This window comes from Ochlerotatus camptorhynchus, unplaced genomic scaffold (assembly GCF_037179485.1).
Source record: "Ochlerotatus camptorhynchus isolate MF236.1 unplaced genomic scaffold, CSIRO-AGI_Acam_v1.1 ptg000313l, whole genome shotgun sequence".
In the NCBI taxonomy this organism is placed as follows: Eukaryota; Metazoa; Arthropoda; class Insecta; order Diptera; family Culicidae; genus Ochlerotatus; species Ochlerotatus camptorhynchus.
The window spans coordinates 1,917,512-1,938,833 of record NW_027040801.1 but is presented as its reverse complement, the minus strand read 5'-3'; the positions used below and the strand labels follow the sequence as shown (position 1 = coordinate 1,938,833).

General features: G+C 42.1%; 1 protein-coding gene across 1 annotated transcript in view; it reads left to right on the top strand.

The window, feature by feature from the left end:
• The window catches only part of LOC135707484 (alanine aminotransferase 1), a 64,455-nt gene that overhangs the window by 6,548 nt on the left and 36,585 nt on the right, over positions 1-21,322 (top strand). Inside the window, exons 2-3 of the mRNA XM_065229326.1 lie at positions 8,565-9,067; positions 9,216-9,305. Coding sequence (XP_065085398.1) covers positions 8,765-9,067; positions 9,216-9,305 — 393 coding nt within the window. The 5' untranslated portion in view covers positions 8,565-8,764. The remainder of the gene's footprint in view (positions 1-8,564; positions 9,068-9,215; positions 9,306-21,322) is intronic.

Here is a 21,322-nt window from a genome sequence, read left to right as displayed (position 1 = left end):
AAAATGAATGAGATTTTGACAAAGGTTTTTTTGAGGATCAAGTCTGTCAGTGACTATGTGACGAACAACTTTGTCAATATCGCGCGAAAGTCCGTCAATGACACCTCACTTCCTCTTCGTTCTTCTTCATTTCCTCTTCCTTCTGTTTTTTCCTCTTCTCCTTCTGGTTCTCGACTGACACGAACTGACCACTTTTTGGCACAATAATTTCAACGAGATTAACTATTTTATTTATTGAGGAAAACTTCTTACAAACTTGGAGACAAATCAACGAATCTCTCAATCTCTTTTTCTTTTTTACACCCGCTTGCAACGATGTTTATTTCGTTGTTATGGTTACGCTCAGGGGTGTCCTGACGGTTGACGGCGCGACGACTGCGATACCCGAGTAGCAAAGTTCGGACTGGCAGTATTAGCAACAACAGTGTTGTGAATGGTTGTATTAGCTAGCAAAAGCAACATCAAACGTATCAGGAAATGTTAATCTAGCCGAGTTATTAACAAAAGAGAAAATTGATGAAGATAATTGAATCTAAGGCTGTATTCCATTTGGTGAATTTTCACTTAAATTTGACAGATGGAAAATTTTCAAATTAACCTGCTATTGTACCAGACTTATTTCTGACAGACCAGGAATCAATTTTGACAAACACCTTCTCGAAAAAAGGAAGATAAACAACAGAGGGATTTTCGAACATCTTAATTTATTTTCGAAGTGTCAAATTTAAGTGAAAATTCACCAAATGGAACACAGCCTAAACGCTAGAATATATGAAATCTGTAGTAAAGGGCGAACACGAAATTATTGCGACACCGAAAATGTCATGCCAATTTTCTTATAATGTTTAGAATCAAACCAAAATTTTAGGGTAGTTTTATACATATATTTACTTCAAAATTCAAAAGAAAAGTTAATCGATGGAGCCTTGAGTGTAAAATTGAACGCATTTTCGCTTGATGCCCTCCATCAAAGTCTTTACAGTGTCATCCGGTACCAGTTTCTCAGTTTTTTTTTTTCCATTTTCTTAACATGTCCTTCTCGTCTTTGACGGTCTTCTTGCTCTTCCGAAGTTCCCGCTTCATTATTGCCCAGTACTGCTCCACCGGGCGCAGCTCCGGACAGTTTGGCGGATTCATGTCCTTTGGAACAAAATGGACAGAATTGGCCTCATACCACTCCAGGACACTTTTAGAATAGTGGCATGATGCCAAATCTGGCCAAAATAGCGGAGCTTCGTCGTGCTGCTGCAAGAACGGCAAAAGGCGCTTCTCGAGGCACTCAGATTTGTAGATCTCGCCATTTACTGTGCCCTTTGTCACGAAAGGCTCACTCCTCAGTCCGCAAGAGCAGATGGCCTGCCAAATGAGATATTTGGAGGCGAACTTCGACATTTTCTTCTTCTTAAATTTGTCGTCCACATCAAACTTGCTCTTGCCGGTGAAAAACTCCAACCCCGGAATTTGCTTAAAATCGGCTTTTATATACGTTTCGTCGTCCATCACACAACAGCCATATTTTGTCAGCATCTTCTCGTAGAGCTTCCGTGCCCGAGTTTTAGCCGTCGATTGTTGCCGCTCATCGCGGTTTGGGAAGTTCTGTACCTTGTATGTATGTAGTCCAGCTCTCTTCTTTGCATTCTGGACGTAGCTCTGCGACATGCCGATCTTTTTAGCCAAATCACGGCTTGAGACGTTGGGATTTGCTTTAATCATCCGCTTCACCTTTCCCTCCGTCTTTTTGTTGTCCGGTCCCGGTTTTCTTCCAGCTCCTTTGCCGTGGTCCAACGTCAACCGCTCCTGGAACCGCTTCAACACTCTGGAGACGGTTGAATGGTGAATGTTCAACATTTTTCCCAACTGCCGGTGCGACAGGTCAGGAAATTCCAGGTGTTTGGAAAGAATTTGTTCTCTCAACACGCGTTGGTTCACCTCCATTTTCGTTGAATCGAAAAACACGACTTCGAGTTTGACAGCATGTACACAATACACATCAATGAGAAAGTGTGCAAAATTTGGTTGATTTTTACCCAATGATAAAAAAGTTATGCCCTGTTGAATGTGTCGCAATAATTTCGTGTTCGCCCTTTATAAGGAGGTTTATTAGTTCAAAACCACAAGTATAAAGGAGCTTAAGCAGTGTTCCATTTGGTGCATTACACTAAAATTTGACAGATGGGAAATTTTCAAATAAACCTGCTATTCAACCAGACTTATTTCTGACAGACAAGGAATCAATTTTGACAAACACCTTTTCGAGAATCTAACGATCAACAGCAGAGGAATTTTCGAACATAATAATTTATTTTCGAAGTGTAAAATTTACTCCGACTCCTTAGGCTCAAAACTGCGTCCTACTTCAACTCCTCATCCCTGTTTTTAACTCAAATATGGATAAATTTTAGTCTGATCAAATTAGCATAAAACTGACTCTAAAACTGGGTTATCAAATTTATCTATATTCTGAGCTTGTCCGGCTTATGCCCAATCTGGACATTCTAGGTAAACTGATCTTAGCGTGTCAAATTATTTTTTATTTATAACGGGGGAGAGGTAGCTCATCGATTCTTCCGGTTCGTCTCCTAGCATCGTGCTATAAGGTACCAGGCGATAACCAGGGTAGTTGATCGATAGCTCGATGACGTCATTTCGTTGACGTATGCAATGGGAAATTCAAGCGTTGACGATGGGACGTTGTCGAGTTGTTGAATAGCAACTATCGTGGTAACTCACCAATTACCTGTCGATCTGCCAAATTTGGAAAGACGTCTGCATTGAATTGTCTCATATAATAATATTCCGCCCACTATATCACAAGAAATTGCGAGTAGCTGAGTGGAATGGAGATAAGTTAAGCATTAGGTATAGGACCAAGTCTCCCCTGGGTGGTGCCAAAAGATGAGCGCAATAGAATCATCAAGTTGCCATAAGGCACGGAATGAGACTATTGCATGGCTGGGTAGTCAAAGTCTTCCATTTGTTAGTCATTTCAGGTGGATTAGAACAGATTTAGGTGGGCGTTGGCCAGATTTGGATTTTTCAGATGTAATCCTGGATAGGACCCTGTCATTGAACGTCGCGTGAAAGTGGAACTTAATGAAGGCCTAAGTACTTTTTCGTAGTTTTTAGTTTTCGGATTTGAAAGATCGTCGGTTACAGTGGCCTGCTTACTGAGCAGAAAAACGCTGTCGCAGGTCCTAACATATCAAAGATATTTATGGTAAAATCGCTTGTGTATCGTGTATTTTGCGAAACTCTTTGTTGTCGTTGGTTCCGGGTTTGAATGGATACACAAATTTGAGCAACGGTATTATGTGATATGAGGGGCTCGGTGGCCTTAGAGCAACCGTTTTTGCTTACTGAGCAGAACATCATGAGTCTAATCTCAGGCCCATCCACATTCAAGATTCGTCAATCGTTTTATTTGTTAATATGACTACATGGTAATAACAGCAACTCGGTGATTAAAAAGGTGCTCTTCTGCCTAGTGGCAAACGTTTTTGCTTACTGAGCAGAAGACCGTGGGTTTAGTCCCAAGCTCCTTCGCGTTATATGATCGTTAGGACATCAATTCAGCTTATCGTTTACCAAAACGAACCCTGCTGCAAACCCAACCCTCTTATCCAACATCCCAGTGATTCCTCGTGGAAGTGCATAGGTGTTCTCGGCTTCCATCAAAGCGAGTGTCATGTCAACACAATCCTTCCCATTCCTTTCTTGACCTGTGTTCGGGCGCGGCCGGCGCTGGTATTGCCTAATTTAAGATCACCAGTTTTTACACATTGAGGATGATTGCTAGTCCCAAGCATCGTCTATTGGTTCTCTGTGTAATTACAGCTGCTCTGGCAGTAACAGAGTAGCAACCGTGGGCGGTCAATCAAGCCCAAGCTCAAATTATTTTTTATTTATAACCCAAAAACACACTAAATTGAAAGTACCCATTAATGCGGAAAATTTCCCCCATTTTGTAGAAAAGTGACTCAACTCATTAATGATTAAAAAATTTACCCATTTAATGGATATCTGTTATCCATTAATGAGTAAATTAACCCATTGAATATCAATAATGGGTGATAGTTACTCATTAAATGAGTTAAACCACTTCACTTCAAAGCGGGTGAAATTTTACCCGTTAATGGATACTTTCAAGTTAGCGTGTAGTCATAATCTTCAGGCGGATTGAAATGTTATTTATAAAACAAAATTTGTTTAGATTTTTAAATAGACCAAGATCGTCTTGCTCTAGCTGTCGAGTGAAGGATTAGGTTCCTTGTTTTTGATTTGCGGCTGTGTTTTATTGATGTGCTGTCAATATTGTTGTACGTATACAAACCGATGGAAACATTTATGTCGGTTTCGTTCGTGCAGTGTAGTAATCGACAAACCGACATAAATGAATAAAGGAGATACTTTGAAATTTCTGCTTAAAGCACACTACCCAACTAACAATTTTAGCTGCAGATTAGCTTATACAGCCAAAAATTGGCTTATACAGCTAATTTTTGCCTGTATAAGCTAGTCTGCAACTAAAATTGTTTGTTGGGTATGTCTTAATCTGGGTTTACACAGGGCAGGTTTAATTGATCAAGTCAGTTAAATTCAACTGACTTGAACGCGAATTAAACCATGCCATTCAACTGACTTGATCAACTCACTTGAATTGAAAAAAGTTGAACCAGGCTCAACTTTTCAAGCCAATTGAATTCAACTGAGTTGATCATTTTGACTTGCCTAGTCTAAACCCTTTAGAAAAAAAATCGTTTGATGCACTCAAATACACACATACACACACACGTTTTCCGATCTCGTTAAGCTGAGTCGATTGGTATATGACACTCGGCCTCGGATCGGAAGTCGGTTTTCCAAGTGACATGTATATCCTTATTTGGAAGAAGGGTTAAAAGCCATGATGTCCAGTGTAATTATGCAAAACTTGTCTAATGCGCCAAAATATTGCCAAATTGAATAATAAAACAGTCCAAAAATACTAAAACAGCCAATAAATCGTAATAATGGTAATGCAAACTACCGCAAAATTTGAAAAGAGTCTGTCAGCATTTGCAAACAAAACTTGTAATACCCTTCTCGCAAGAACCGAAGCTCGCCTAAGCAAACCAAGAGCAATCCGATGGTGTTGTTGGTTTGCCTAAACGAGCATCGGTTCGTGCAAAAAGGGCTAGTTTTATTTACAAAAACTGATAGGTCCCATTTAAATGTTACGCGAGGAATGTCGGAATGGCCTTAAAAGAACTAAAAATTAAAAAGTTTTCTATAATTTGTTTTTTTGCCAGTTGTCCCACAGCTGTCTACAGCAGCAGTCGAATTTTTATTTCGGTGTGAACCACGCGATAGCCTGTTTTTGATACTCGCTATTATATAGTTGCTCTTTGTTCGTTGCTATCAGTTTGTGCCTTTTGTTGCTACGGTGCAAGATGTGTGAAGTAAAAAACACCATCAAGTTTAGCTTCAGCCATTATGATGCTAAACCAAACATCGGAGAGATTGTAAATTTCGCCAAAGCACTCGACGCGGATCCGGCTGAAATGGAAGCTGTTTATCGCATTGGTGAGGAAAGGGGAGTCTTCATAAAGTTCAAATCAGAGAAAGCGATGCTCCATGCTCTGACATACAATTCGGAGGATTTAATCTTCCATTATGCGAATGGAACGACGGCAAAGGTACGCATGTCGCATGCTGGTGAATTTATCCAGTATGTGCGTGTGTATGACTTGCCACCAGAGGCACCGGACAACGAGCTGGATAAAGTGCTGGGGAAATATGGAAAAATTAAACGCATCATCCGGGAGAAATTTCCATCTGATCTGTGCTTTGAGGTTTATACAGGGATACGCGGTATATATATGGATGTGAAGAAGGAAATCCCCGCGTCATTGTATTTCTTCAACCGCAAAGGAAATATATTTTATGATGGCAACAAAGATAAATGTTTTCTGTGCAAGGCGGACGGACACCAGAAGCTTTCCTGTCCCAAGAGGAAGGCTCGGAAGGAACCGGAGAAGCAACTAAAGGAAAAAGGAAAGCAAAGTGAAAGAAAACAAAACAGCAGCAGTACGTATGCTGGTGTAGTGGTGGAAGGTGCGTCGTTTGTCATTAGCGACCAGGAAACGGACACGGGGTTGGAGATGTTGAATGAAGATAACGAAATGGACGAGACGACCCCGACGACCGACGAGAGTAGCGGAGAGCATGCAACGGGAAACGATGTTCAGATGCAGCAGCAGCGATCACGTTTCGGGTTCAACGAAAATGAGGAACAAATTCGGGAAAGAAAGAAGTTGCGTGCACGGGAGAAGATCGCTTTGCCGCCGCTTCGATCGCCACCCAGGAAAATCCTTTAATAATATGCATTTGTATATCTTTTGTTTGTATTTTGAGTACCAAAATTGGTATTCCATGTTACTCGGCTCCGCTAAGTTATTCTTTTAACATTTGAGCCTGCCAAATAAACAAAATGAAAAAAAAAAATATATATACAATTTGTTTGAAGATTTCTATGATTTTTATCGAAAATCGACGAAGAGAATCTGTTAACGTTACTTAGGACCTAATCCATTGTTTGGCTTGAAATTGTCTCTTACTATAGTTCAATTATAATAATCTTGAAGTTGTTTTAAATTTAGATCAATTTTCCATAAAATTCTAAACACGTTTAACCAACCTCCTGCGACCCACCGGTGGGCCGTGACTCATAGTTTGAGAAATGCTGACTTAGATCATCCAGTAGTACCTCTAGTAGAGTAATATGAATGGATGGAAACGGATGGATTTCACACCGACAAACCGACATGAATGACCATAGCAAAAACAATAAATTTTCTGATCAAAGAACACTACTGACATCTAGCTCCGTGTTCGCGGGGAATATTTAGTTAATCCATGAATCCGCATGCAGAAGTTATGAATTGGTTCGTGTCTGATCTATTCTGGACAAATTATTTTTATCTAGATCAAAAAATCCTATGGTTTTGACAGTTCGGATTACTGCACATTTAAATTGGCCGTCAGCGATTTTCGGGCATAAGTCAGAACTAAGCGTCATGTCGGTTTGTCGGTGGATTACAGATAAGTTTCCAAATTTATATTTTATATTCGGCATGTTGAATGTCGTTTCAAGCGATAGTGAAATTTTACGCATTACTGGAAACTTAACCATTAATCGAAGACAACATATCAAGAAGACTGGCAACTCTTCCATTTTCTCAAACGACCGGTATGAGAAAGGCACAATCGCGTCATCTGCCGCTCAAAGGTAAATGCTCCGAACGAATTGGATAGCGAAGGTTCCATTACAGACAAACAGACATAACACATTGAATATTTCTCACTGTAAAACATCGTCGCAAAAACATTACCGCCATCTGTTGAGTACACTGTGGTGGGCGCTACACTGAACAGATGTCGGTAGTGTGTGAACGTCAAACGCAAGGGAATTAATTATGCGCGCCACAGGTGGCATTACTACTAACTACGATACTTTTAAATTGTCCGTTAAATGCTTGTTCGATGAACAACTTGCGAGAGTTATGTCTGTTTGTCTGTGGTTCCATCCTCAGAAGAAAGGTTTGTGTATTTGCTAATTTTTCTATGCGTTGCTTCCACCTTCGCTCGAGCGCAGCGCTACTGTGTCTGTCGCTTGGATTCAGGAAAATTTGCCAGTCTTCTTGATATGTTGTCTTCGCATTAATACTATATTGTCGTCTTTTTATGTTGGTCAATATCAACAACCAAGATTTGTCAAGCTAGGAGGTTAAACAGAATCGTCAGTATTTGGGTAAAAGCAGCGCAAGGAGAACGAAGGCAGGGAAATTCGTGAAAGCCAAACTCGACTATTGCTTTAGTGTTATGCATTGGAATGCATTGCTAACGATACTATTTAAAGGGACAAAGCACATAGCATTCCTAGAATGCTTGATAGGCTGCTTGAAGTCGGAAAAAACTTGGTTTCAACCAAGGCTTCTGGAAGATATAGGCTGGTTGGTTTAGTTGCAAAGATAACGAAGTGGTCATTTTGACAGTGTTGTCCCTTTAAATCGTGTCTTTTAACTAAAATGTATTCCAATATAACACCAAAGCGCTAGTCGAGTTTTGTCCCTTTAAATTGGTAACCACGTGTTTTTGTACCTTCCTCATCCCCGCGCTGCTTTAGCCCACAACTGAGCAAGTCGCATAACCTGTACACTGGAAAGATCTTGATCACAACACATCACACAATTTCAATCTTACCCAAAATTAACTGAATTATGGATAAGATTTCAATGAGAGAAAAAGAGATAGCAATACAAAGCTACCCACATTTTGGGTAAGATTGAAAGAGTGTGCACATCACACTCTCCGGCTTTCCACGAAAATACCTATTCATTCATACGTTTCAGTATAGTATTTAAAATTTTCAGCAACATCTCACACCCACAAATCCATTAGGACCACGAATGCGTGTATAGAATCGTATTTCTCACGACTCACCAAAACCCACTCCCCACTGAAAAAAATGCTCTTTAACCCTCTCTTATCATTCTCTCTCTCTCTCTTTCCAAAAATCCTAACAGTAATCTGTGTCATCGTCGATCCAGCAGCGAAGGAGCAGAGGTGATAGTGTTTGTAAACAACAACAACAGCTACGCTCCGCCGTCAAACAACCAACAAAACAACCACGTGATTCTCTCATCCCGCTCCCGAGAGCGACATCAAACGCACACAAACGTATCATCAGACCACAAGGGGCCTTCCACTGCGGAAAATAGCAACCATGTCGCTCAGTCAAGTTCTGAACGTCTGCCCAAAGAGTGCCATCGCTGGACTGGGACTAGTACCAGCCATCGGCAGTGGAACAGCAGTAGCTAGGAGAAGTGTGGGCCGTGTATCAACATTACTGCTATCATCGACCGTCAGCGGCCAGCAGCCAGAAACGCGAAACATGTCGACGTCACCCTGCGTCTACAAACAATGCATCACGCTGGATAACATCAATCCGGCCATCAAGTTGATGGAATACGCCGTCCGTGGTCCGCTCGTGATCCGGGCTGGTGCCATCGAGAAGGAACTGGAGCAGGTATGTACGATTCGTTCCCCCTCCTTACACACACACACACCGTCCCCGTGTCGTATCGATTTTGCTTCTCGTGACGGAAGTTCGTTCGCTGAGGCGTCACAATGGATGCATAAATTTGCTCATCACCTTTTGGGTGTTTCCGTTCCAGGGCGCCAAGAAACCGTTCAAGGAAGTCATCCGAGCCAACATTGGTGATTGCCACGCCATGGGACAACAGCCGATCACATTCCTCCGCCAGGTCAGTGCGCTTAGTTACGTTCTTATTTCGCGAATTTGTCATCTCGCAACTGATAAACCCACCCCGGTCAGTGGAATGCGAATTGTTTATTTTCAAAATTATACGATGTTTAGTGAAGAAAAATTATGTAACGTGATGCGCGCGATTGCTGAATGGGATGCCCCTCCGCGCGGTACCTTCCCACCGCTAGGTGTGTAGTAACCAGTTTACTATCGAGCTAAATGGATCGGGTAAGGGACAGAGCAGGAACGTAACGCGCCTGTGCCCACACCGGTCGACCGAAAATCTACACCAAGAGCCAACATCTTGGTCTTGGATAGCATAGCCACGCAAATTGTGGATTTCAATTGCTGTGTAGCAATAAGATCCCCAATCAGGTCGGTGGTAATTATCGTAATTATCATCATCCTATCCGGACCGATGGCGGTGTTTGCAAGCTATTTACCTTACGAACACTCAAAGCAGCATTTTACGTGTGACAACAGCCGTCAAGTACGAGTAGGGAAACTTTCCGATTGATAAATGGATTGCGCGATTGTGGCCAGAAGAGCAGTGTAGTCATTGGCGTAGCTAATGGGGGTGCCTGGCCCCCTCCAGCATGTTTTGAAGATTTATATTATTAAAATGTCGGTATTAACAATTCTGGAGGGGGCAGGCACCCCGATTAGCCACGCCAATGAATGTAGTTGAAAGTTTGTCGAGCTGCCTGCCCAAGAAAGCATTACTCAATAATCCAAAGGCGTCGATAGTCGTCGCGTTTCGGGTGGCGTGGCATGTAGGTATATGCTCAAGAGCTCAAGAAACGATAGAACATGAATTTCTGGTTTATGCATATGTTTATTAGCATAGCACACGTAGCGTGTATAACAGAGACGTCTGTATTTTGCCCTCTCCGTGCTCGGCATTTACTAGCGTAATTTTGTGTGCTCTTTCCTCGCGGTTCTTTCTTGGGTCAGTGCTGGCAGGAGAATTATGATTTTCTGCCGTAAAAGTGAGAATGGATTTTTTTGAATAATGAGTGGGTTTATCCTAATTATGCTAATTTCTTTAAAAATGTTGGGATTCCAAAATAGAATGTTATTTTGTAGCAGGTTGTGAGGCTACTTAAAAAAAGTTGCCAGTTTTGATGGGATTTAAATGGATTAGGGCCATATCTGATATGATTCCATTGCCTGTATGGGAAAGTGCCATAGTTGGAACACATGCTTTATAATCATCCTACACACTTAGTTTTATCTACCGAGCTCGGCTGTGCAAATCTCGGCAAAAATAGTTTCACTGAGATCTCAGCAATCATTTCATTTGTTTGCTGAGATTCAGCTAAGCATTATCCGAGACTCAGCAATCAAACGTCATTGTTGCTGAGATCTCAGTGAAACTTTTTTTGCCGAGATTTGCACAGCCGAGCTCGGTAGAAAAAACTAAGTGTGTACACATATCCCTGAGGTTCTCTAGGTGTCGTCTGGCCTTATCAATCCTCCAATTAAGCCTGTACTTACCACGATAGAGAAAACGTTTCAAAGTTATTTGCACCCCAACTGTGCCCCAAGTGCTCCTCGGAACAGCATCAGATCTATCAGTGTGAATCCTTCAAGGCCTCAAGCGTCACTGACCGTAGGGAGTTAGTGCAGAAGTCAAGACTGTGCTTCAACTGCCTCAGGCCGTCGCACTCAGTGAAGAATTGTTCATCGAAGTCTTCTTTGATGGTTGCAATCACACGCTCCTCTGTCAACAGGGTGACAGCAAGTTTAGTGCAACCGTTTTTTTTTACGTAGAATTACGTCTTTCGGCAACATATTGGGGGTGAAATTTCAAAAAAACCAAAGCGCGTTACGAAAAGTGGTCAGGTTTTGACCTCTTATAGCTTTGGCAATAGCGGATGAGTTTTAATTCTAAACACGCCAATCGATTGGAAATTTTTCTACGAATCTGCTCAAATGAACATTTTATCCATTTTCAACAGGTCACTATTGAAAATTACACAAATATCCAACTGTTGCAATGGCAATCAAACTTATCACAGATTGCCTGCGAAAAAGTGATTTCCCTAACACAGTCGCCGAATATTGATACCGAGCACGTAATCCTACGTCAAATCTACGGTCGTGTCTTGCATACAACCTCTTCCTTTTTTTTTAAACTGGCAACACTATTTTTCGAGTTCCAAGTCAAAAAATATCAACACCGGAAACGTGAAGTATTCTTCTTCCTAATAGTCCTAATGCTCAAATAAACTACCCTTTTCCCAACCGACAACGATTTGCTGTGGCTATGAAAAGCATATATAACATCATGGTGTTTTACGGGACGGTTTGCAAATATAAGAGGCTGCCACGCGTACGAATAGCGGTGAAAAAATAATCCTAATAAGAAGATACAACTCTCACAAGAAATCATCTCGCTCTTGAGGTGAACACTGTGCGACATCGGAAACCAGATCAAAAGAGAAAAATAAACTAAGGCACCAGCCGGTAATTTCGGATTGTGACGGGTATTTTTGTTTGTTTGTTTGTTTTTTTTTTGCTGTTGTACTGTACGGCATTCTCCGCTGAACTTGGTTCGTAGATTTCCTTTAAATATGTTCATATGTACCGCAAAACGGGGTGACTTTGACCACTGATCTCGTAATTTATTTTATGCTAAGGAGAAGTGTTTTACCATTCGAAATGATCAACCATACCCAGTGAAAGGTCGCAATTAAAAATAAACAACTTTGGAAACATGATTTTTGGATATTACCCTGTATTGTATGCAGAAAATTGTTGGAAGTGAAGAATTTTATCGAACAATATTAAAACGATGAAATGCTCCTTGCATCTTGAAAAAATCCGACTCACGGCTCGGTTTCTGTTTTTTGACGTAGGACTACGTCTTTGATTACTATATGGGGGTACACTTTGTGAAAACCGAAAATGGAACATGTAACAAATTAAGAAAGATTTTGAACGTTAATAACTCAGCTGCCCCTGGTTCAATTTCAATAATTTTATCACCAATCGATCAGAAATATGGCTACGCATCGATAACAATGCTTCCGAATGTTGATTTTAAACAAGAAACTATTGAAAAACGTGTAAATGTCCAGCATTGTCCAAAAGCGTCGAATTAACTAACAAATCCACCAATTACCTACATGCATATGCTGCTTCCCCAGCACAGTCGTCAGAGAGTAGTAAGTAGACGAAACAAGTCGAAGTGGCATTCGTCTCCGATCCTCGGGCACGTGCGAATAGGGAGGATGGAATTGCGTAATATTTTGCACACTCATCGCCATATTCAGAACCAAACGCCGTCTGGCTCGCCGTGGCGGTGTCTGACGTATATCCGGTCTGATTTACGAGGTGTGCTGAAGGTGTTCCTGAAAAATGAGATCCGTGATGCTGTCACCTACACTAAACACGCCAAGCGTAAGCGGCCATGGATGTCATCTACGTTTTGAAGTGACAGAAACGCACTCTGTTTGGTTTCGGAGGTTAAATCATCACCAACTTTGGCAACAAAACGGCTCTTTTCAGGGCCACCAAGCTTATTACAGTAAAGAGTAGGAATAGAATTCAACTGCCTGTTTGTCCATATTCAGAACCAACGACCAAACAAAATGCTCATGTAATCAAACTGGAAGCAGGGGTACAAATTATTTTGATCAACCTTGATCAACTTTGAATCGCCACGGCCGGATATTGTCGATGGAAGAAGCAACAATCCAGCATCTAATTCGACGAAGACGGCAGGAAACATTTGTGAAGTCGAGTTATTTACGAAAGAGAGTGTCGATGAAGCGAATCGATCAATGTAGATAGGACCTATTGAGTGTTTTCCGTACTGAGCTCCAATGCTACCGACGCCAGGGAGGCAGCTCCTACACCTGGACCCTACATATCGACCCATCAACTCATGAACAGGGGACCAACGGCTGTACTTCCCGAAGGAAGGTGGGATCAGATATGTTATGCCTCAGAACATGCCGGTGCGACTGAGATTGAACCCAGGCCTGCTGGGATGAGAGGTAATCACGCTAACCACCGGCGCCGATATCTTTCAAGGTGATATCACGGCGAATGAGAACGACCCAAATTTGAGATTAGTTATCTCCAAAATAAGAAATAAAGTGCAGGAACTCAGCGATGAGTAAATTTGCCTCGTGTTTTCCCAGGTTTTTCTAGGATTTTCCAGGGAAAACTCCCGAATTTGAGAAGTAAAGATTGGATTCACTCAGTCTATTGGTACTACTCCGAGGCTGAATAAAATTTTCGTCAATTTCCTCATTTTCTGGCAGATTTTTTAGGTTTTCCACAGGAAACCATGAAATTTACACATCGCTGAGTTCCTGCACTTTTGGCGATTATGAGTGAACTAAACTCAAATTTGGGTCGTTCTCATTCGCCGTGTACGCAAAAGGAAAAGAGCCAGTGTCGCTACTTGATAGCAAACTACTCATAATGGGAGGAGTCTTTGTAGCTTTTATACCACTTGGTTGCACATCATTCTGCTTTAACCTGAAAAGATATAAAAGAGCGCTGCTGTATGGAATTAGCTCATTTTCGCTTTGGACCGTGGTGAATAGCAATAGGAAGGTGGTGGCTAGTCCACTCCTTTACACCTAACAAGCAACAATTAACTGTGATTGGTCGTGGTAAAGGAGGCGCCAAGCGTCATCGCAAAGTTCTTCGAGATAACCGCCATCGGTCGTCTGGCTCACCGTGGTGGTGTCAAACGTATCTCCGGTCTGATCTACGAGGTGTGCTGAAGGTGTTCCTGGAAAATGAGGTCCATGATGCTGTCACCTATACTAAACACGCCAAGCGTAAGTGGCCATGGATCAAGACGGTTTTATGACAGGTGGGCAGGAACTCACGGTCTCCCAGTGTTGGTGAGTTCTTTGCCGTTAATGTTCACGAAAAGTTCACTATTTTGCTATACAGAAATTCAAAACAAAAATTTTTATCTGCGTATTTGAACAAATTTTGACCTGTTTCATACGACCGGAAGGTGTATGCTGGTACAAATGCCGTGCCAAACTGATTTCCAACTCAATTAATCAATCTTTGATGTGAAATTCGCTAATAAACACGAGGCGCATTTCTTATAGCAAACACGCCATAACAAAATGGGCATGGTTCATTTTAGTAAACAAACTAACACTCCTTCCGACTGTGTCACCTATGTATTAGGCGCCGAGGCCATGGATGTCCTCTTCAATAAAACGGCCCTTTTCAGGGCCATCAGCTTACATCAGTAAAGAGTTGTAATAGAATTTATCTGTGCTTGTTTGTCCATATTCAGAACCACAAGCCCCCAGCGACCACACAAAATGCTCTCCAGAGTTGTAATCTTGTAACCAAACTTGGAAACAGGGGTGCAAGTGATTTTGATTGATTCTCTTAATCAACTTTCTCTTTGAAAAAAAATACTACAAATTTGGTAGGCCTACAATTCAAAAACGGAAAGAGTTGAGGTAATAGATAATTTATCAATTAAAAGAACTTAATGCTCTTCACATTTATTCCGTCCACTAGCGGTCCTACGTCAAGCTTCCGTTCGTGCCCCTAGGCACAGACCCTTCTACTTTTTTTTAAGTCAGTAGAGCAGAGCGACGGGCAAGTCTGAACGCTGATTCTAAAAAAAGCTTCTTAATGATTCATAAGAAAATTCTAAAAGTAGCTTTTGGAAGCTTGTTATAGACGCTTAACCGTCGCTCCGCTCCTCTAACTAAAAAAAAACACGGGCCGGACAGTAAATCTGAAAAGTAAGTTGTATTTCATCGATAATAGCTGCCAAATTGTATCACATATCAAGCTGAACATTGCACATAGGTCCTAAGTAACATTGATCGATTCTCTTCGTCAACTTTCTCTTTCGTTAATAACTTAAGCTCATAACCGTTTCTTGTTGTGATTGTCGTATTACTTCTTCTTTTCTTCTTCTTCTTTTTCTTCTTCTTCTTATTCGCATTTCAAGCTTATTGCATATCGCATATTAGCTTATTGCGTGCTCTCAACTTAGTGTTCTAGATGCACTTCCACAGTTTTTAATTGAAAGCTTTCGATGCCTGTAGCATTTTTGCATTGGTATAATTGTGTGGCAAGTCCAATCCTACTTCTATGCCCAGGGAAGTCGAGACATTTTCCAACCCGAAAAATTCCTAGACCGGACCGGGAATTGAACCCAGCCACCTCCAGCATGGTCTTGCTTTGTAGCTGCGCCTTTACCGACTGAGCTAAGGGAGGCCCCAATTGTCGTATTACATGCTAGATAAAAACTTCTTTTGTCGATCTGTGTGCTAGTTCTATAGCTGTTCTTATGGTAATTTTTGTTTTTGTTTATTAATTTATTTGATAAGGCTCAATCGAATTAACTTTACAGAGCCGAGGATACTTGTTCACGATACAAAACAAAACTATAGCCACAATAAACACTTAATCTTCCGCTATCCAATAAGCCTCCTCTAAGAGAGCGGAATTCGCTTCCAGTGGTTGCATTGTATGGCAGTATCGCCAACGGGGGCAGATCGCTTCCATTGCAGCAATGGACGCGAAACGTGGTCAGCACTCACACACTCATCACGAAACGGTTGCTTTCCAAAGTCGACGTCGCATCGACCGAAAGAACTGCTGATGAAGAACAATGAGGACCACACAATGATTGCTGCCGAGTAAGCAGACGATCGCGTGACACACATTGAGAGTGGCCTGCTTCTGTCGACAGCCGAGTAAATTTTGTCAGCTACAACTTTGCTGAAGTTGTTCAGCCAATCGCCAAATTAAATAGTTATTTATTTAATTAATTAAATCTTCAACATAATGTTGTACAGATATTTTCTAGGCTAGGTGTCGAATTCTATGTCTGTAAGTAGACTTACTAATGTTAAAATCATATACATCAAACGTTTCATTAAACACACGACAGCACAAAGTCCACGGTTCGTTGAAACCATAGTTGGTCCGATGGGTAGGTTACCACAGAAGCGTGTAACTACGTAGAACTCTTTGAGGAGCATTGATGTAGATTTGGCTCACAAGAGAGTTGCAATCCACGTCACCGTTAAGCAATCCAAACACGAAGAGTCGCTGAAGTAGTTTCCTCCTTGCTGCCAACGTGTCCAGGTCAATCAGCCTGCATCGTTCTTCGTAACGCGGCAAATTTACCGAATCGTTCCAGGGCAGAACACGTAAAGCGTATCTTACGCAGTTTCGCTGAATGGCTTCGATTCTGTTAGCTTGAATAGCGTGAAAGGGTGCCCACACAACAACAGCATACTCTAGAAGACTGCGGATGAGAGCACAGTATAGTGATTTCAGCGCGTAGATGTCCTGGAATGCGTTTGTGTTTCGTTTCAAGAAACCTAATGTGGCGAATGCTTTAGCAGTTATCATGGAGATGTGCTCATTGAATCTGACTTTAGAGTCGATGATAACACCCAAATCCTTAACTGAAGAAACGAAGAGCAAACTACTGAGTCCTATCCTATAGTCATGTCGTAAGGGCTCGCGTGAACGGCTAAAAGATATTGCGCAGCATTTTGTGACATTAACCTGCATACCGTTCAATGTACACCAGCGCAAAAGGGAATCAATATCCTTCTGGAGTGCGCAACAGTCAAGTCTTGACTTAATTGTACGAAAGATCTTTAAGTCATCGGCGAACATAAGTTTCGAAGAACACAGTCAACTACACAGATCGTTCACGAACAGGATGAAAATTAAAGGCTCCAAATGGCTACCTTGGGGAACACCAGAGGGTATCTCGAAACTAGGCGAATTAACACCGTTAATGCTCACATAGGCTGAGCGGTCAGTTAAGTAAGACTGTAGCCACTTCGTGGCCCAATTAGGTAATCCCATACACCTCATTTTGTCCACTGCAAGCACATGTTGAACCCTATCGAACGCCTTACTGAAGTCCACGTAGATCGTATCAACTTGTCGTCGTTTTTCAATGGAGTTGATCAGCGAGTTGACAAACACCATTAAGTTGGTTGTTGTAGAGCGTTTCCTCACGAAGCCGTGCTGATGTTCGGTAATTATTGGCCTAACCGCTTGATATACGACCTCATATACGATCTTCTCCAGAGCTTTTGGGAGGCAGCTTAGAATCGAAATTCCGCGATAATTTTCAACGTTGTAGATGTTTCCAGCTTTGTGAATAGGTGTGATGGACGCAACCTTCCACATTGTGGGAAAAACACCACTAACTAGCGAACGATTGAAGATAATCGACACAGGTGAAGCGAGAGATGCAGAAAAATTCTTAATGAACGATGGCGGCAAACAGTCTGGACCAGGGCCTTTAGAAGGATCTACAGATGAAAGAACTTTCATCACCTCTTCAACAGATACATCCAACTGCGGCAAATGCAAGTTGTAATGAGCTATGCTTCTCATCCAGTCACGAAGATCATCCGGAGAATGAGCGGGAGGGGTAGTCGAAAAAACATCCTTGAAGAATTTTGCGAAGAGATCAGAAGCTTCTTCCGCGGAGTCAGCACGAGTTTCTTTATAGGACACATCGAGTGGTATACCGCCATTCCCCCTAAGTTTCTTCACGTAGGTCCAAAAAGACGATGGATCCCGCTTTGCCTCCTCCATGTCGTGAAGTAATCGCCTGTTTTCCTCAGTCCGTTGTTTGAAAAGACGTTTCCTTGCTTTCCGTAACCTGTTTCGGAGGTTCCTAAGTTCCGTGGTCCACCATGGTTGATTGTAGTGAACACTGAGACAATGTCGTCGAATAGGAGTATATTCGTGGATGATATCGAAAATGGCACCATAAAACCGGAAAACAGCATCGTCAACGTCACAATCAGTCAAAAAAAATCCGGGCGTTGATAAGGGGTTCATTGCAGAAGTTGAAATCGTAATAACAGCGGTCCAGCCCAACGTCGTCAGTATTACGAAGGCAGTCAAATTTGATGATAAAAGATTTGTGATGAGCGTCGAGTTTTAAAATTCCACAGGGCGATTCGAAAAGTTTGATTCTGTCAGTATCACTAACGAAAGCCAGGTCAAGTAATCTCTCGTTTAAGTTACGTACATCCTGAACCTGCTGTAATCCACATGCAAGGATCGACTGGGTCAAAGCGATTTCTTGTTCAGATGAAGCGTTGGTCGGGATGTAAGAATTCATGTCGACATCAAATTGCCATGATAGTCTCCCAAAACTATGACTGTATCGGTAGTTTCAGCAAGCTCACACAATTCTTGAACACAAGATGCATGATTGGAGTACTTGGCGCAGTCCGAGTTAGGTCTTAAGTAGACGCAACATATGTAGACCGACTGCATTGGCAACGAAACACACACGGCCACTTGCTCTAAACAGTTGGCATTAACTAGTGGAACCAACTTACAACGTAAATGCTTTTTGACACCGATCAAGTACGCCGCAACCACGTAGCAGTTGAGATGTGGCTGGATTCCGATCGAGACGATAAATCACATAGTCGGACGAGAGTTCAGAGTTTAATATGTCGCTGCCAAGCCACGTTTCGGTCAGCGCAATGACGCCATAGTCACAAGATGATAATTCCAAACGAAGATCGCTAGTTTTAGTTCTCAATCCGCGGACATTCTGGTAAAAAATTGTAAGGGGGAGCGCATCTGGTGGATTCGGACGATGAAGTGCTTGAACCGTTTTTGCGGGACTAGAGCAAGAGCCTACTTGCTCGCATTCGCTGTCTCGGAAGCTGATGATGGTAGTGGGTTCAATAGGACTGGCTTAAAATATAATAAACATAATAAACATTATTAATTATTTAAGAGGTTGACATTTTTGGCATGATAAAGCAGCTGTTTTGTGGGAAAAACTGTATTCTGCAGTGTGACATAGTAGCCATGGTTTTTGTGTTCTATTCTACCGCGCAGACGCCGTTGAGCTTGAGTTCCAATATCTTCAGCGCGCGTTCATTAAACGTGCGTGTTGTCTTTCGAACTCAGGTGTACTCTGCACATCAAACGTGATACTTTGTACCAGTACGCAAGTGTGAACATCGAGGCTTGCTATGTTGCCACAGAAAGGGCCGACGAAATCGATGAACGCTTCTTATACGCCTTTCAGAGTAATTGCAGACGAGTGGTGAGCATGCAGGTCTAATACACTCAAAATTCATGGTTCGAGCCTGACCTGTTCCCACTTATAATGCTTTTTAACATCATTGATTACTTCCTACGCCAACGCATGGTTGCTGCACTTGAGTTCGAACGGTGTTTTAAACAGTGAATCAAACGATGTACGAACATAAACATTGCATTCACGTTGAGCGGTGTGTTCGTTCGATGGAACGCACGCGTGAACGCAGAGTGAATGTTTATGTAAGTTCAAAAGCCTGCTTGCACATCTGTAGGCTGTACCGTGAAGACTGATTCTACGTGCCGAAAACAGCAATTTTGCCTGCTGAACATTTGTAGCTGAGAAAATGTCCTAAGGCTTGTACTCGAAAAAAATGTACCATTTTTATCCGTGGGTAAAAATTGATGAAAATCTGGGTATAACTAGTTTGGAGTGAATTGTTTACATGTGCAAAATTTCATATCAATCGGTCAGTGCTTATTGAGATGTCATCGAAACAAGAAGAAAATCGCCGGAGAATTATGCGCGCCGTCATGGCAAAACCGACTGCGACCATGAGATGGATCGGAAGACAACTTGGAATCACCCATACAACTGTGTCTCGGGTGGTAAAGTCGTTTAAGGAGTACTAGACGACCGAGCGGTGGGCTGGAAGTGGAAGAAAATCGAAGACAGCTGACCGTGTGAAGGCCCGGAAGATGTTGGATTATTTCAAGCGTAATCCGAACCTTTCGATTCGTGACGCGGTTCTGAAGGCAGTGTTCCGCCTGGTTCGTTCAGCAAACCATGAAACGAGCTGGGCTTCGTGTATTCAAGGTCCGGAAGGCACCGAACCGGCGTGATAAACAAAACACGGCGGCCAAATCCCGCGCAAGGAAGCTGTATCGAGAGTGGTTAACGAAACCGATGTGTGTGGTTATGGATTACGGAACCTACATCAAGGCAGACGCAAAGCAGATACCGGGACTGGAGTTCTACGTTGCCAAATCACGGTTTGATGCTCCGGAAGACATAAGGAAGAAGACAGTGGACAAATTCGCCAAAAATATTTGCTCTGGCAGGCCATATGCCAATGCGGTAAACTGAGTAAACCGTACATCACAATGGGTACCATCAACAGCGAAATTTACCGCACCGAGTGCCTCCAGAAGCATCTGTTGCCCTTCCTGTGCTCCCACGGAGGCGAGACATTATTTTGGCCGGACCTGGCATCATGTCATTACACGCGATCGACGTTGGATTGGTACAGAGACAATAACGTTGTTTGTGTACCAAAAACCGCCAAACCCCCAAATTCACCAGGGATTCGTCCGGTGGAAAGATTTTGGCCATAATGAAGGCCAAAGTTCGAATATCGTCCAAGGTGTTTAAGAACGAGCTGGAGTTGAAGAAAGAATGGATGAAAGTGACCAAAAAGGTCGGCTCCACCATTGCACAAAATGTAATGAGGGTTCTTAAGGGAAAGGTGCAGGCTTTCAGCGATAAAAAGGAAATTGAATAAAGTAATTATGCCGAAACATAATCCATATGTATTAGTTCATCCAACTTAAAATAAATTTTTGGCGAACACTTTTGTCTGGTGCATTTTTTTCGAGTCTCTTCTTAAATGCACAGCTATCATTTTGTAAAGCAAAGCGATATGATGAATTGTTAGATGGATATGAACAAAAAGTTTTGTTGTCCCATAGTAATTCCCATATAAACTTAACTACCCCATTTCCGGCCTATTAAGCACAACCCGCACTTAGTCTTTCTTAATCTAGCGCAGTTTAGCACCAAACGGAATGTTATTATTACTGATGCCTTCCAAATTTATTGACCTTTCCGTAAGATTTGATAAAGAGAAATCAATCATTGAGATATTGTCAAAAGTCTAAAACTGCTTCTTGACGCCAAACTCGGCCTACGGATTCTAAACTCGGCCTAACGCATTGAAACGCAGTTGAAACGCCAAT